The 16,936-nt window shown below is 50.7% G+C and overlaps 2 protein-coding genes across 3 annotated transcripts; one reads left to right on the forward strand and one right to left on the reverse strand.

The window, feature by feature from the left end:
- Nucleotides 1–1,865: 1,865 nt before the first annotated feature.
- On the forward strand, nt 1,866–11,229 carry LOC123070367 (uncharacterized). Of its 2 annotated transcripts, XM_044493555.1 has the most exons (9): nt 1,867–2,053; nt 2,090–2,245; nt 2,358–2,425; nt 2,568–2,715; nt 2,799–2,879; nt 10,310–10,396; nt 10,544–10,629; nt 10,726–10,846; nt 11,029–11,229. In XM_044493555.1, the coding sequence occupies exons 1-9, from the start codon at nt 1,988–1,990 to the stop codon at nt 11,101–11,103; spliced, it is 888 nt and encodes a 295-aa protein (XP_044349490.1). In that variant the 5' UTR covers nt 1,867–1,987; the 3' UTR covers nt 11,104–11,229. The 2 variants fall into 2 exon arrangements, with proteins under 2 accessions (XP_044349489.1, XP_044349490.1); XM_044493554.1 differs by having other exon boundaries at nt 1,866–2,245.
- Nucleotides 11,230–13,021: 1,792 nt separating this feature from the next.
- On the reverse strand, nt 13,022–16,545 carry LOC123070368 (glucan endo-1,3-beta-glucosidase 14). Its single transcript, XM_044493556.1, has 3 exons — nt 15,898–16,545; nt 13,553–14,586; nt 13,022–13,461 (listed from the first exon to the last, which is right to left on the reverse strand). The coding sequence occupies exons 1-3, from the start codon at nt 15,983–15,985 to the stop codon at nt 13,405–13,407; spliced, it is 1,179 nt and encodes a 392-aa protein (XP_044349491.1). The 5' UTR covers nt 15,986–16,545; the 3' UTR covers nt 13,022–13,404.
- Nucleotides 16,546–16,936: the final 391 nt, after the last annotated feature.

The following is a 16,936-nucleotide window of genomic DNA, read 5'->3' on the forward strand; positions in this document are numbered from 1 at the left end:
CTTAGCATCTTGAAGGAGTTCCCACATCCTTTAGTCCATGCCACTCCATTGTTGAACTTATCTGAAACATACCAGATAAAAGTGTTAGTCCAACAAGAGATATGTTGTCATTAATTACCAAAACCACCTAGGGAGCACTTGTGCTTTCAACATTGCAGTAACAGCGCCGGGTGCTCCTCTTTTACTGAACCCTAGTACCATGGATTCCAAGCACGACCTAGTTTTTTTCGTCTCCTTTGTCATCGATGTCCAAAATCTGCATCCGCAACCGAAGAAGTAGGGAAGACAGGGAAGAAGGTGACAGAACGACGAAGATAGATGCAGAGGCATACCTAAGAGTGGAGCTAGCTTCCATCAGTGCCCCACAGTGGCAGTCGTGGCGAACCTATGGCCGACGCTGCCGTAAAAGAAAAAACTTGATGTCAAGAGGAATGATGTGGCGCCGCTTGCTTCGCCGGGGAGGGGCCACGGAGGAGAGGATCTGCCGCCGCCGCACACTTAGGATTCAGATCATGGATGAGAGGGCAAGGGAGGGGCGCAGACGGAGAAGGGGATGAGTCGTGACTCGTGGGGTGGAGCATGGAGCGGTCGCTCAGCTTTAACGGGTCCGTGTACGTACCTGTAACCCGAATAAGCTAGAATCTGCAGATTTTGTTACAGGAGCAGCTGCCCAATTGACGAAGGCTCCCGACCCGCAACAATGGTGACCCGTAAATCTATCTATTGCGGGAAGTGCTGCCAATCGGATGGCCAGGAATGTTCAAAAGCTTGATCCGATGGCTGTAAAGGCAGAATGTCTGAGGAGGCTCCTAAGGTGCACAGTTATAATGTTTTAAAATAAAATATAACAATCCTGCCATTTCCAAACATAATATAGTCGTTTATGTTTGTGTAATGGAATGAATGAATTATACTGTATCAAACTGAATCGTCCAACTCCAGACCTCTTACTTCATCTTCCTCCCCAAATCCTCCAATTCCTCTCTACTTTCGAAGATCCACACCCTTGTGTGACATAAGGAGTGCTACTGGTATGTAGTAGAGGTGTTGTGATGGAAGCCTTACTTCTATTAGCGTGCGACTGACTGACTAAATAATTGTTGTGTCGCCTTAAGAGAGAGTCGAGCTGAAATCACACATTTACAGCCAAAAGTGTTGTTCTAATCCCGAGCCCACGTGAGCTCGAGTGAACAGTAAATAAAATAAGTTTTAAAAAAAGTCAAAAATTCTGTTTTTTCTATGTGAGACATTGCCAAATGTTTTGATAGCCAAAATTTCATCATGAAATGATATATAGTGGAAAATGTAAAAAAACAATATCGATGCTTGAAAATGCATTTGAAAATAACATTTTGGAGCATCAATTTTTTTTCACGTTTTCCATGAATGTCATCTGGTGATGAAATTTTGCAAGCCAGCAAACATTTTGTCAATGCTTCACACAAAAAATTCAGATTTTTTTTTAGAGAAAACTCCGGATCAGACTAGAAGACGTAAGGTCTGTTTGGTTGGAGGCTAGTGTGACCAAGCCAAAGTGTGGCTAGCCACACAAGTATGGCAAGCCACACAAGTGTGGCTAAGAAATTGGACGCCAAACTTTGGCAAAAGTTAGCAAAAAAATTGTCTCTTTGATAAATAGGCCATAGGGACAATAAAATGTGGCAAGTCAAAGTATGGCAAAAACCGAACACATGCTTGGCAAACTGTGGCTGCCAAATTTTGGCTTGGCAAACCGTGGCTGAGAACCAAACAGCCCCGTAATCGCAGGGGAGCTGACAGAGTGACAGACCCACACGACAGGCGTCCACAGCAGCCAACGAACGAGCCAAACCAACCCCCAATCCATTCCACGGGCAGAGACATCTCTGCGACGCGCGTGGCGCCACGACGCCTCTCTTGGGCGCACCAGCAGCATAAACACAGAGTACATGGCGGCACCGGGTTGCGGCCCCCTCCTAACCGCCGCCGTCTGCCCGTCTCCACGTCCATGGCCACCCTCGCGCCACGCCCCGACCTCCTCCTCGTCGCTCTGAGAAGGTCCCGCGCTAGGACTCTTCGCGCACGCGCCGCCGCTGTCCCACGTGCCCGCCGCGCTCCGGTGCCACCGCAGGCAGCGCGGCGCGTCTTCCTCGGCCTCGGCGCCGCTTTCGTCGACCAGCTCGCCCGCATGGCCTCCGGTGGTACCCCGTCCCGCTCGTTCGTGGCCGCGGCGCGGCCAAGGCAGGGGGTTTCCCCTGTCGAACAGGTTCGTATGCGTAACACTTTCTCTGCTTCCTCCTAGAGTCCTAGTGCGCCGTGCGCGCGGCGTGGCACCGGCATGTCTTTGAGCTGTGCGAATTGTCCGTCGTGCTTTGCAGATTTTGAAGAATGTGGAATGGCCGGACGAGTTCCCTTTCAAGCCCGACGACTTCAGCCGCTTCGACGAGTAAGTAGCTCGGAGCACACTCACCACGCAGTGCGCGTGCAAAATTTTCAGGATTCGGGGTAGCCAGTGGCTTATAATTCTTGTATCTATTTGTATGACCTGATACCCCGCTGATGTATGGTTCGTTCTTGTTACTTGGCAGGTCATCAGATACTGTGTTCTATTCGGCTCCCCGTTTTGTCACGCACATTGACGACCCAGCAATCAGAGCGCTCACAAAATACTACTCCCAAGTTCTTCCTCCAAGCAACACTCCAGGCGTGGCCATCCTGGACATGTGCAGTAGCTGGGTAGGAATTTTGGAGTTCGCAAGTATCCACGTTCATCTTAACGTCGTCTTGTGAGGTGGCTTACTGGTTTCCACCTTATGTAGGTGAGCCATTATCCGGTTGGATACCAACAAGAGAAGATCGTAGGGATGGGTATGAATGAAGACGAGCTGAAAAAGAACCCGGTATTGCTTCCTTACTGAACTAGTGTGATTTTGTACATTTGGTCTGCTATTCTCCTTTTCAGTTATAATCTTATACTAGCAATCCAGCATTATGGATTGAGGTACATGGTCTTGATTTTTATTTTATTTTGATTGAGCAACAGTTGACTCAGTTGGTGAGTTATGCTACATTCTGATTCTCCTGATGTTCTGTGAGGTAGTAGTCATATGACTTGCGAGAATTCAAATATGTATCTATGTTGCTACAGAAGAAATGACTGTTCAGAAAAAGAATACTTTTTCTTGTGGTAACAAGGTAAAAGTTAAGATAGGCATTATTTGGAATACATGGCAATTAGTCTCTTTCTTTTGACGGGAATAGCAGGAGCTCTGCCTTTGCATTATAGAAGAGAAGACATACAGAAACGGATGGACCATCGTGTGGAGGTCGCATCCCACATTACAACGTGAAGATTAGGAGACAGAAAAAAATTACAGCCCTACATAGTGAATCCCTCTAGTTGCCTCCCCAAAGCACTTGATGTCATCCTTGATGAGCCCAGCTAGAGCAGTAGCAGTCAGCTCTTTATGTTCGAATACTCGTTGATTTCTCTCCTTCCAGAGGTTTCACACAGTGTAGGCTGCCACGGTCATATTCACCCTGATTTGCTCCCTCGACCCGCTGGCGGAGCAGAGCCTCTCCCACCACTCACCCACGGTCTGCGCCTCGTCGGCCACAGCGAACATTGCATTGTGAGAGTCTCGGAACTGGAACCAAATCTCTTTGGCAAAAGAGCAGTGCAGAGCGAGGTGGTTCGCAGTTTCAGGTTCCTGTTCACATAGCTTGCAGAGATCATTGTGAGGCCAGCCTCTTGCTTGCAAGCGGTCAGCAGTCCAGTTTCTGTTCTGGAGCAAGAGCCATAGGTAGAACCTCACTTTCCCCTCCATCTTGCTCGTCCACACCCTGGCCAACCATGGCCTCTCAATCCTAGAGAAAAATTGAGCCTCATATGCCGAACAGGCCGAATATGAGCCATTGGCAGTGAGGTTCCAAACGATGGTGTCTTTCTCCGTCGACAAAGTTGTCCCTTGAACCTTGTTCCAAAGCTGAACAAACTGGCGCAGCTCCTCGGCATTGCTTATCCGGTTAAGCCCCTGCATCCATTTAGCATTATGCATTCCTTGTTTGACCGAAACTTTTTTGAAGCGGGCCAGTTTGAACACCGCAGGTGCCAAAACCATTGGAGCTTCACCATTCAACCACCTGTCCCTCCAAAAGCTTGCCAAAGATCCGTCTCCCAGAGAAATCGTGGTGCAACTGGAGAAGAGCTGCTTGTCAACACCATCGCATGGCGTATCTGTCCCTTTCCATGGTCTATCTCTCTCCTCCCATCTGTACCATTCCCAGCGTAATCTCAGGGCTCGGCTGAAACACTCGATGTTTTTTATGCCCAATCCTCCATATTTCTTTGGGGAGCAAACTTGCTTCCAGTTTACCATACTTTTCCCGCCTATTGACGTGTTATCCGCCTCCCAGAGGAAATTCTTTCTAAGCTTGTCCACCTTTTTAATCAGCCACTTATCCGGCTGAAACGCTGTCAAAAAGAATGTCGCAGTAGCCGTCACCACCGAATTGGTGTAGATCAACCTTCCCATTCTGTTGAGCAGCCGGCCCTTCCTTGGGGCCAACTTTCCCGCGATCTTATCAATCAGAGGCTGCATCTCAATCCTCTTTGGCTTACGCACCCCCAAAGGCAGACCCAAGTACTGACACGGGAGGGTCCCTTGCTGTCCACCAAAAGCGGCCATTAAGAAAAAAAAAATGAAACTCCATGGGCACTAGCACCCACGGTTTATTGATATAGAAGAAGCATCCCTCATGAGTCAAGGCCGGCGCAGGAGATGGGGTAGGCCACTGACTTCTGTATGTTAGTTTTTAAGCCTGATGCATCCGCGAAAATCTTGAGAATGGCCTGAACCGCAACAAAGTCATTCAACACGGGGTTGAGGAAGAGCGCGGCATCATCCGCGTAGAAGCTGGAGCGGAACCTCGCCATCTGCAGTTTGAGCGGTGACAGGATGCCTCTTTCCGTGGCCAAGGATAGTAAACGTTGGAGCGGTTCCATCGCGATGATAAACAGAAGCGGCGACAGAGAGTCTCCTTGCCGCAGCCCACATTGATGCGCAAACGGAGGTCCAGGTGTTCCGTTTAGCAAAACTCTTGAGGATGAGGACGACAAAATGAGAGAAATCATGTCTCTCCATCGCTGCCCAAAACCCATCGCCTCCAAAACCTCAAGCAAAAAGCCCCAACCGTCTGAATCAAATGCCTTGGCGATATCTATCTTGAGGAACATCAGCGGGGATCTTGCACTGTGAGCAGCTTTGAGCACATTCCTTACGTACAGGAAGTTATCCTGGATCGATCGTCCTCGGATGAAAGCGCTTTGGCTGTGGGTAACAAGGTGATTTATCTCAGGCGCCAGCCGCGAAGCAAGCATCTTGCTGACCAGCTTCGGAATGCTATGCATGAGGCTAATAGGCCGGAAATCATTCGCGTCTTGTGCTCCTTCTCTCTTCGGCAGCAGCACGATATTGGCTGTGTTGATGATGTTCCAATTCTGTCCTCTCAGGCTGTGCACGCAATTAACAGCAGCCAGCAAGTTCACTTTGATTGTTGCCCAGCATTCCTTAAAGAAGGCCCCGGTGAAACCATCTGGCCCAGGCGCCTTCTCACCGTGCGTGTCTTTGACCGCAGACAACAACTCCTGCTCAGAAAAAACTCCCTCAAGGTGGCTTAGATCTCTTGACGGCAGCCCCAGGAAATCCCAGTTTAGCCTGACCGAGCGGACGAAAGGAGTCCCCATAAGCCCCAGGAACCTGTCAAAGATGATCTTGGCCTTGCCCTCGTGCTTTGAAACTGGACCGTCAGCACCATTGAGCGTAGGGATGTAATTCTTCCGTCGCCTTCCGGAAGCTCTTAGATGGAAAAACCTCGTGCTTGCATCCCCCTCCCTAATTTCAGTTATTCTTGATTTTTGGCGCCATCTAGCTCTGTCCACTGCTGCGAGCCCCAACAGCTTTGCCTTTAGTCGCGCCCGCATCTGTCTCTCCTCCGTCGAGAGCTCCCTCTCCTCTTGAGCCAGGTCCAGACTGAAAATCACATCATTAGCCAATGCCGATACGAAGACAGTCCATCGGGTCCGCTGCTTATTCCATGCTTTGAGAGCCTTAGCAGTTCTAGAGAGCTTTGTGTGAAGCACCCGGATGGGATCACCAGATCTGACCTCCTTCGCCCATGTGCGCTGCACGATCTCAAAAAATTCCGGACACTTCAGCCAATGATTTTCAAAGCGAAAGGCTTTGGATCTGGTTATCTCCATCCTTTTCAAAACCAGCGGGCAATGGTCAGAAACACTAGTCGAAGCAGGGGACAACTGAAAGTGAGGAAAGGTGGCCTCCCAGTCACTCGTCACCATGATCCGATCAATCTTGGTGAGCGTGACATTTTCGCGCTCGTTAGACCAAGTGAAACTTCTCCCCAGAAGCGGAAAATCAATCAACTCCAGGTCATCAATCGCAGCCCTGAATCTTCCCATCATCCGCAAGTTTATATTGTTGTTGCTTTTGTCTCTCGCTCGGCAGATCATATTGAAATCTCCGAGCACCATCCAGCGAGGTAACATGTGCAGCTTGATCCTCTTTAACTCCTCAATAAACTGAACTTTGTCCTCCTCAGATTGAGGTCCATAAACTCCAGTTATCGACCAGCACATCCCATTGGCCCTGCTCCTCACAGTTCCTGACACGGAGTGCAGCCCGGCCGCCAGCGGCTCAACTGTGATCTCATGATCGTCACAGCCAGCAATTAGAATCCCTCCTCTGGATCCATTAGCTGGCAGAGAGATGAAATTATCAGCGAAACGCGGCCCCAAGGCTTCAAGCACCAGACCTCTAGTCATGTCACCAACTTTTGTTTCTTGCAGGCAGACAATCTTGCAATTTTGCTCAGCAACAAACAGCTGCACCGCCCGTCTCTTCGCAGGGTTATTCAATCCCCGCACATTCCAGTTCAAGACGGCGAAATCCATAAAGAAACCAAAACACACTCAGCTCTGAAGCTAGCAGACATACATTTAGTGATGGGCAACACGAAGCCCGACTCCACACCACGGACTTGGGAGACAGGAACCTCCCTTGTGGCGCTATCGCGCCTACGACAAAGAACAGCAACATACGCTAACATGGATCGAAAGCAAACCCACACAGTCGAACACCCCATGCGGGTCAGACACAGATCGCTTGACCTGCCCCGCAAGTTTCCTTGCCTTTGCTCTTCCCAGCGGCCTCAACTAGGGATTCGATCGCCGCAATGAAGCCACCTGGCAGCGGCTCCTTGTACAGCTCCCTGTACCTCTGCAGATCGGCCGCGGATGCAGCCACCTGCGGCGAACCCTCCTCCCAGATGCCACTTTTCTTGAGCAGAACCATCTTCACTTTGTCCATGGTGGACCAGCCCGCGGTAGGCTTGGCAGCTAGCCTACCACTGCTTCTTCTGGAGAGCGGATCCGCCTGGCCTTCTTTGCGGCGGCCGCCGCCCGCCGGCGTGGGAAGCAGAGCTGTGGGTGGGGGAGCGGAGCAGGAGATGAGGAAGCTCGTTAGCGGATCAGGCGGCGCCGCGTTTTCATCCTCAGCCTCGTCCGGCCCACCCTCAATCCCATCAGCGGCCGACTCTGAAATGGGCTCCGTGCCATCTTGTGACCTGGATCTTTCGGACTCCAGCTGGCGGCCCAGGAGCAGAAGGCCCCCAGGCGGTGCCTCTCGAGGCGAGAGCGGCCCAAAAAGGCCCTCTCGCTCCACGCAGCCTTCCCCACCTCCAGCCGCCTCCTCAATCATGAAGCGATCATCAACCTCCTCCTTTCCATCTGGCCCCACCGAGATGGGCTCCTCTTTTTTTTTAGAAAAGGAGGATGACCCCCGGCCTCTGCATCTGGGAGATGCATACGGCCACTTTATTAATTATTCTCGAGGACCTTACAAAGTATTACAGACAATATTCCTGAATCCACCATCTCGGCAACATATGCCGCTACTCTTACCCATATGATGAAGGGATGCTAGTTGGGCCACTACCCAAACCACTCACCTAAACCTAACATCAAAAGCCGGAAGCCCCAGCCGAGCCACATACCGGGTCTGGGGCACGATCCGGTCAGACACTCTCTTGTGTCGTCGCAGCCATCTTCCACAGGTCCATCTTCAGAATATATTGAGTCTTCTACCTTGTGTAGGCCACTCCGCCATCGACGTCACCATGACGCCAGACAGCTACCTCCACCTATGCGAGTCCATCTCCGAGCATCGGGCGACAAGCCTCCACAGCGCCATGCCGCCGATCTTCGCCGCCATCAATGAGTGAGATGAAGTACCGCTCTACCACGGCATGTACAAGGTGAGGAAGGGCGAGGTCCCCATCGGAGACACGGCCGGAAAAGAAGCACCGCAGCCACGAGACACTGCCCGGAGCTGCGACACGGTAGATCAGACGGGCCGCCACCAGGAACCAGACAAGCTCGCCATGCACACCCAGCATCCCCATGCCCAAATCGGCGCCTTCAAGAAGGTGACAATGCTGTGGCACCGCCGCCGCTTAGCCACCGGGGCTAGGGTTTTCACCCGGGCGCAGGGGAAGGGGGGAGTCAGGGGAGGTTTAGCCTCGGCGCCGCCACCAAGGAGGGAATGGCGTCCGGGACGCCATCGATGCCGTGACCGCCACCGGCGGCCAAGGGTTTCCCCCGGCCAAGCACCCTGCCGCCACCTCCGAACCAGCAACAACATCAGCAGGCGCGTGCACGCCGGAGATCCAGGCCGGCCGGAGGTCATGCATCACGAGCGGACCAGATCGCCTCCGATCTGACGAGGGGAGCCCGGGGCCTCCCCGCACCATGACCAGCGCCCACCGGAACCTCGCTGCCCGCGCAGCCGAGGGGATCCGGCCTACCTCACCGACGAGCACTCCCCACCGCCGAAGGAGCGCCGTCCGCACCAGCGAGGCCGCCGCCTCAGATCCAGGCCCTCACCAGCGAAGACCATGGCAGCCAGAGCCGGATGCATCAGATCGGGCGGATCCGGACACCAGCGCCATGGCAACGCGCAGATAACCGGGAGACGACCCGCCGTGCCGAGTGCCCCCCAGCGCCACGAGCAAGGTCCCCCGCCGCCGCCGTCGGCCGCGAGGCTTCGCCTTGCGGCGTCCTCCGGCGGCGGCGGAGAGGGGTGGCTGGGATACTGGTGGCGGCGGCTAGGGCTGCAGAGTCCGCCCGTGTCGCTCGCACGGGAGCGACGCGGGGGCGTTTTCTTTTCCCCGTCTTTAAATGGGGAGATTTTCACTTCCCGGCCTCTGCACCAACTAAGGATGCATACGGCCATTTTAGTATGAGTACCAAGATAAACATGGTCCTCAGAATTTTTTAAATGAGTATCAAGATATTTCTTGCTGAGTAGTTCCACCACACATCAAGCTTGATCCTCAATAAACGGGGGGAAACCCCTGTGCATCACCTGTCAATTCTGGGAATTGAACTCGGGTCGTTGGGTTGCACAACCACATACCCAACCACTGAGCCAAGTAGATGCCTGAAAATGGGGAGATTTTCACTTCCCGGCCTCTGCACCAACTAAGGATGCATACGGCCATTTTAGTATGAGTACCAAGATAAACATGGTCCTCAGAATTTTTTAAATGAGTATCAAGATATTTCTTGCTGAGTGGTGGAACCACATATCAAGCTTGATCCTCAATAAACAGGGGAAAACCCCTGTGCATCACCTGTCAATTCTGGGAATTGAACTCGGGTCGTTGGGTTGCACAACCACATACCCAACCACTGAGCCAAGGCTCTGGTAAACAGATGGGCGCCTCTGCGCCACTCTCCGCTCTTGCATGGGAACATCCATGCACGTCGCTCACCGCGTCGCCTGGCGTCGTCCCCCCTTCCTCTTCAGGCTTTCCTCCCTCTTTTCCTCCCATCGGCGGGACAGAGAGCTGCTCCGGCTGATCCTCGCTCAGCTCCCGCAGACTTTCACGAAAGGGGGCAAGCAGCTCTTCCTCCACAGCCCGCTGGCCACCCTCGCCCATGCCACCTTGAGCTGTGGGCACCCCAGGCTCTTTCTATAACTGAAGTATAGTAACTCGATACGATATAGTAACTTCATTTCTTTCAAATACAACTTTGGTTTACGGTTGTGAAATGTGTGTTTTGGAATATATGTATTCATTAACTATTGAGTCTCGTTGAGGGCTCTCCATTGGGGCCATGGCAAGTAATTCTAAACATGATATTGTACATGTACTCTGCTAGAAATGGCTCTTTGTACTATTAACACGTCTTGCCACTTGCTATTTCTTTTCGGCTGATACACCAAACCTAAATCTTTGCTGATGATAATAGGTTTTGACAGAGTATGTTGTGCAAGACCTCAATCTGAACCCGAAGCTTCCTTTCGACGATAACACCTTTGATGTTATAACCAACGTGGTATGGTGTTCTTATGATGAATTCAGTCCGGCTGAACAATAGGGTCCATCTTTTGTAGGCCATACCACATATTACTAATTGTACTTCTAGGCCTCTATCTCTAGTTGCATTTACGGCATGATATTAAATTTCCTTTTTTTCTTCTAGGTTAGTGTAGACTACTTGACAAAACCAACGGATGTTTTTAAGGAGATGAGACGAATACTTAAACCATCTGGGTTAGCTATCATGAGGTAAGAACTAGCATGTCCATTTTGTAAGAACATTTTTTTGAATATCAGTTTTTGTTTCTGTAATTAGTTCTAAACACGATTTAACTCTGGAAATAGCTTTTCAAATCGCTGCTTTTGGACAAAAGCTATATCCATTTGGACATCAACTGGTGATGCTGACCATGCTTGGATAGTTGGTGCATACTTCCATTATGCTGGAGGGTTTGAGCCCCCTGAGGTATGCCATCTGTCTAATAATTACGCCACGACATGGTGTTCGTAGCAACGGTTCAATGGCCTCCTAAATTTTGCATTTGCATGTACCTGTACATACTAGTACTAGGTACATGGTTGTAACAATCTCCGCCTTTATGTGTTCAAATCAAGCCCCTTGATGCAGATCCTTTTCTGTTTCTGCAGGCTGTTGATATATCTCCCAATCCAGGACAAACAGATCCGATGTACATTGTTTGCTCTAGAAAGAAAACAGCTTAATTAAATATATTTTGTATCGGAGTTTTGCTTAAAAGACCAAATACTAGCTGACGCATATATGTTTCTACCAAGAGGTGACTACTGACGACTCCGGTCTATATATATGTACACGACTTCGTTTGTTTATTTATGTTGCCGCCAGATCTAGGCAGATGAGTGGCTCGGAGGAGAGATAAGAAATGAGGGTGGTGCTGTGGGGTCTGCAAGGAGGAAGGAAGAACTCGGATGCATGCATGGATGTGCTGGCATACAAACTTGTCACCCGTATGTCCCTGTCGTCAAGCGCGGTACGCCGACGATGTCTCTGGAAAACCAGAAACCTCACACGGCTTGGAGGGACTCCATCAGGGCGCGCTTAGCTGCGGCTTTGGGCTGCCGTAGGCCGGCCTAACCGACACCAGGGCCTCGATGATCGATGTCCCGCTGCAACACGAAAAGAACGAGAAGAAAAAGCAGGTTGAAGGCTAGGATGGTAGGCTTGTCGGGCACCACGCCCGCCGGGCATCAAAGCGGGTAGGCTGAGCAATGAGCCGGGTGGATTTTTGGTTCGGACCAGGATGTTGGAGTCTGACTTCACGGACGTTTAGACCCCCCTAGAGCTCCCCTTGATTTGGGGCCGGACTAGGCGGATTTTAGACGTCCAAACCGATCCAGCACAAAATTTGTGTCTGCATTGGAAGTCTAAAAGTGTATGGATCATATGATCCAAACATATAGAGGTGGTTTTTGGGGGTCACGCTTTCCTCCATGAATTCCTCGTGCAAAGGTCAAGTTATTCAGATGGTTAGTCATTTACAATAGGATGTGCACCAACGACAGTTTGAAGAAGTGTAGGTGCCCTAATTGTATTATTTGCTCGTTGTGCAAGTTGCAAACATTAAGAGGAAGGTTAAGCATTGGGCAATCGTGGGAGATAAACATTTGTTTTTTTAGGATCTGAGGATCCGGAGCTAACATTTGTGTATATCAATGCTGCAGAGCAATTCCCTTTATTTTTTGAGAGAAGTCCATATTACAATCTTAAACACTTCGATTTGTCTAAGGTTCAACCCCGAACTCTAAAACCGGCTAAGATTCAACCCTGAACTATCCAAATTGGCCAGGATCAACCATTCTCTCCACTGAACCTGGTTTTCGCTGAGTAGGCCTGATTTTGACCCATTAAACATCCAGTCAGCAGGCACTTCAGTGTTTTTTGCCAAACAGATTTAAAATTAATTTGAAATTACATTTTCAGCCCCATTGGGTGTCAAATTTTGGGCAGAAAATAAAGTATCCATAATTCTTTAGATAATTATACAAATAGATTTTTTTATACCGATCATTCTAAGAAAGCTTCATTTGTTTTGCCCAGAGGTTTAAAATTAACTTGAACTTACATTTTGTCTTGGTCAAATTTTGCCCAAAAAATAAAAGTAAACATAAAAAGATTGAAATAATTCCTTAGAACAACAATAGTATGCTGATCATTCTAGGAAACTTTCAGAGTTTTCTACCAAACATATTTATACATGCAATTACATTTTCAGCCCCAAATTTTGTCCCAAATATGAAAATATCAATAATTTTTTGGAACATTCTGTTGAATATAAAAATATATTGATAATTCTGGGAAAGTTTCAGACATTTTTACTTAACAAAATCAGGAATAGCATTGAATTTCGTTTTCTGCCTGGACTGCCTAAACGCTGACATGGCTGTTGACTCAACGGTCAACGGGTCAAAGCCAGGGTCAGGGGAGAGAAGGGTGAGTCGTAGCCGGTTTTGTTAGTCCAAAGTTGAATCTTATGCGATTTTAGAGGCCGGGGGTTGTAATATGGACTTCTCTCTTGTTTTGTTGTTGTTCCTTATCGTCAAAACCTTGTTACATTTTTCTTAACTGATGGAGGAGACAAATCTTATAGTTTCAAGAAAATCATGTCTGCACTATTGTTTCTCCATTCGCAGGACAAAAACATGTCACATTTTTCTTAGTTAATGGAGGAGACAAATGACTTCCAAGCTTCGGTTAGAGCTAATCTAAAGTGAATAAGAAGCAAGTTGCAAATTCTGAAGGCCACCAGAGCACATCCTGATGGCAATGAATGGCATTGCCAAAATACATCAGTTCTATACCTCAAAAGGAGGGGGATTTACCCTCAAAAAAGAAAAAAGAGGGGGATTTTTTTTACGCATAACCCAAGAGAATGATCATCAACTGTCTTCTTTCAAGGAGTTGATGCACTTTGGCTCAGCTCTGTTCAATCACAGCCATCACCCTTCACCCTTCACCGTCAATAACTCAGTAGTTGATGGATACTGTCATGACAATGCAAAACCGACCGTCGCGATGGCGATGAGTAGGATCGCATGAACCGCCTGTGTAAACACAACCCAGGTGCTGGTTAGTCACGGTCTATGTAAATGCATATGCATGCGCTGATCGAGCAAGCGAATCAAGAAGCCGTACCTGCCGTGCTCCGTGTGAATCCGCCATGGGCGGCAGGTAGCCGCGGAGGCCGACGTTGTAGACCGGCGTGCCGTCGGGGTAGAACAGCCCGTAGTTGCGCTCCGACGCCGGGCCGGGCTTGAGGTTCTCGTTGAAGAGCGCGAACACGTAGACGTCGATGGGCACCGCCGGCCGCAGCGGCGTACCCTGCTTCATCTCTATCCTCCTCAGCAGGTTCCCGATGTACGTCCCGGCGTGCTGCGGCGTGGCGCCGATCTCGTCGGGGTCGCCCCGGGACGGCCACCCGGTCTCGGAGACCTTGACGTCCACGTCCGTGTGCCCCAGCGCCTTGATGGCCGAGTAGACGGCGTCCACCTGCGCGTACAGCATGTTGTCGTAGTTGAGCCCCGTGTTGGGGTCGGTGACGCCGGCGTTGGGCTGGAAGAGCACGTAGTCCAGCGGCACGCGCGCCGGGTCGTCCTTGTAGGCGAAGAACGGGTAGCAGTTGATGAGGAACGGGGCCCTCGTCGCCGACAGGAACTTGAGGAACGGCTGCAGGTGCGACACGGCGCCCGGAGCGAACGTGCCGGCGGAGGGCGGGTAGGAGACGCCCATGATGTCCAGCGAATGCGCGGTGGTGACGTTCACGCGGCCCTGCAGGCCGAGCGCCCCGAGCGCCTGGTGCACGGAGTGCATGGCGGGCAGGAGGCTGGCCTGCAGGACGGTGTCGTTGCCCTTGAACGCCTCGTTGCCCACGGTAATGCAGGTGATGCGCGCCCCGGCGTGGAGGTGCGGCACCACGTGCTGCTGGAGCCACGCCTGCGCCACCGTGGAGCTGACCATTGCCGGGACGTGCTCGTTGCCGATGCCGATCACGAACTCGACGCCCGTGCCGAGGAACGCGCGCAGGACGTGCGGGTCGGCGTCGTAGAGCTTCACCTTGCTGATCTTGATCGACCGGAGCAGCGTCGACACCCGCCCCGGCGCAGGGAGGTTGTTGGCGATCTGCCCGTAGTTGACGCCGATGGACAGGGCATTCGCCACAATCACATGCTCTGCAAAATTAATCGTTGGTCCGTGTCATCCATCAGTCATTTCTACACGGTGATCGGTACTATCGCCGCTGTTAATGTGAAATCCATTCATTTGATTCATCATTTTTCATAATTGCCATAAAAACATAGCGATTTATCAGTGTGTCACTGTCAGTTACCAAGCGTGCTTGTGTAGCCAGCACGAACTCATACCGTATGCCATCAGTGCAAGGCGATCGGAAGAAAAGAATCTATAGGTAGTAATATAATACAAACATACAGTTATATTCAGATGGAGATCGAGAGGGTGCGTGATCCAATGGAAGCAAGATTTCACTGGACCACATGGTCAAGTGGTGTGGCTGAACCCTACCAATAACTAATACCACCATATTAAAATCCAATTATTCCAAAATTCCACGTGCATTACTGGTGAAGTGGTGAACCCTTTACTTTCAACTATCGCCCAAGTTGCGAGCATACTAGATTTAATTAGCTGCAGACTGCGGAATAAGAAATGATAAAAGGCAGCCTTTCGGAGAAACTTTGTGGAGAAAGCAAGCACAGCTCAGGACCAAATCAGATGCGCGAAATTGGGAGAGAAAACAATGGAAATGCCAACGCGGGGTAATATATCATACTCCTATATGCTTGTAAAGAATGAGCCAAAGCTGATGCGTTTTGTTTTTTGTCGAATAACAAATCTCAGCGTATCATTTAAAGTTGACACTTTTTGTCGCCGCAGCCACAGTGGGCGGTGCATTACTTGCGGCATGGAGCGCCAAGATAGGGCCGCCATGTCGCCTCAGCTCAGCTGGGTAGTAGCCAAAACCACCAACACCTAGATATGACTAATCTCAGCAGATGCACCTACCAAATAATCAATGACAATTCCAGCAAATGCAACCACTACTGAAGTATAAGTACGTAGCAGCAAGTGGCGCCACTGATCACAAGTCGGCGGTGACGACTTGCAAAACGGTAACCCGGCCAGTTTATTTCCTGCAAATTTGAAAAGAAACCTCGAACACGGGGAGAAAAATATAGGCAAAATCGCGCAATCAGCAATGACGAAGCCAGGAACGAAATGGGTCGCTCGCAGTTAGAGCTCTAGATTGCCTAATGCCTAACACAATCACGACCAGTTAGAGCTCACCTAGATATAAAATGGACGCGCAACTCAGAAGGATCGAGCAAAAGATGGCCGACGATACATTTGACAAGAACAGAGCACGGAGGCGCTATTTCAGCAGTTGGCACGACGCGCAGGAGCTCTCTAGAGCTAAGATTATACTACATGATTTGGCACGCAGAATGGCGGAAGGAACTCACCTGTGAGGAGGACGGCGAGGACCAGGAGAACTCCGGCGGCCGCAGCGACGGGGGAAGCTGCCCTCGACGCCTCCCGAGCTGCCGCCATCCTTCCGATCCAGCCGCGCGCGTTCCAGGACCAGGGAGAAGAGCCAAGCGGGCAGAAGAAGCTAGGTGGAGAGCAAAAGCTAGCAAGGCCTCCCTGGCCAGGTGTGCTGACCTTATGCTTCACCGTCCGCCGTATCTGTGCGTGTGCCCGTTGGCTTGTGTTCTTCTTGGATCACGCGCGCGAATCGAATGGACTGGCGTAGGATTGACGAGTGGCCTATTTAAGCAGCGGGAGGGAGCCTCGGTTGCTCTGCTGCAATGCTGAGAAGCTAGCGGGTGGTGGTGTGGCTTGACTTGTGCGTACCGGTGGGAAGCACGGAGGAAGACGGTGGGAGGCAAGAGGGATATGACAGTGTGCTACTGCTACCTCCGCGTCGTCGGCTGCAGATCTCTGATCGGTCTTCCGTCTCTTTCAGGTCGCAGCTGCAGGAGCACGGCGTTATGCTGCCGGAGGGAAGCACGGTGGAAGCCGAGCTGGAGGTCACGTACTGTCTGTCCCAAGCTTTCCAACCACCCCGTGCGCTTATTTGCGTTGTGCTGCTGCTTGCAGTGCCAATGCATGGTTGTTGGGCTCTGGTGAGGTGAAAGCATGGGCTGCACCAAGAAGATTTGTGAGCAACTGAGCGGGGCATCTCTAACGACCTGTAAATTTCCTCCCACAGAGGACCACTCCGCATACACTGATGTGGAAGGCCACCGTTCAATTGTAGCCGCATACATTTCAAATTCATTTTCAACAAACCGAATGAAATTCATGCAAACAAGCCCGGATTTCATATCATGACGTAGTTCATACAAATCGGATGAAAACGGTTACATTTTGGACATATTTTCAAGTAAAAAGGTAAAACTATGTGCACGTACGGTCGCACGGACCCCCACTTCCACCACACGGATACACTACACTAGCCCATGGCCAGCCGCAACCGATCCGTTTGTCTTTCCCATGTCC

The sequence above is a fragment of the Triticum aestivum genome, chromosome 3B (genome assembly GCF_018294505.1).
Source record: "Triticum aestivum cultivar Chinese Spring chromosome 3B, IWGSC CS RefSeq v2.1, whole genome shotgun sequence".
Taxonomy (NCBI): domain Eukaryota; kingdom Viridiplantae; phylum Streptophyta; class Magnoliopsida; order Poales; family Poaceae; genus Triticum; species Triticum aestivum.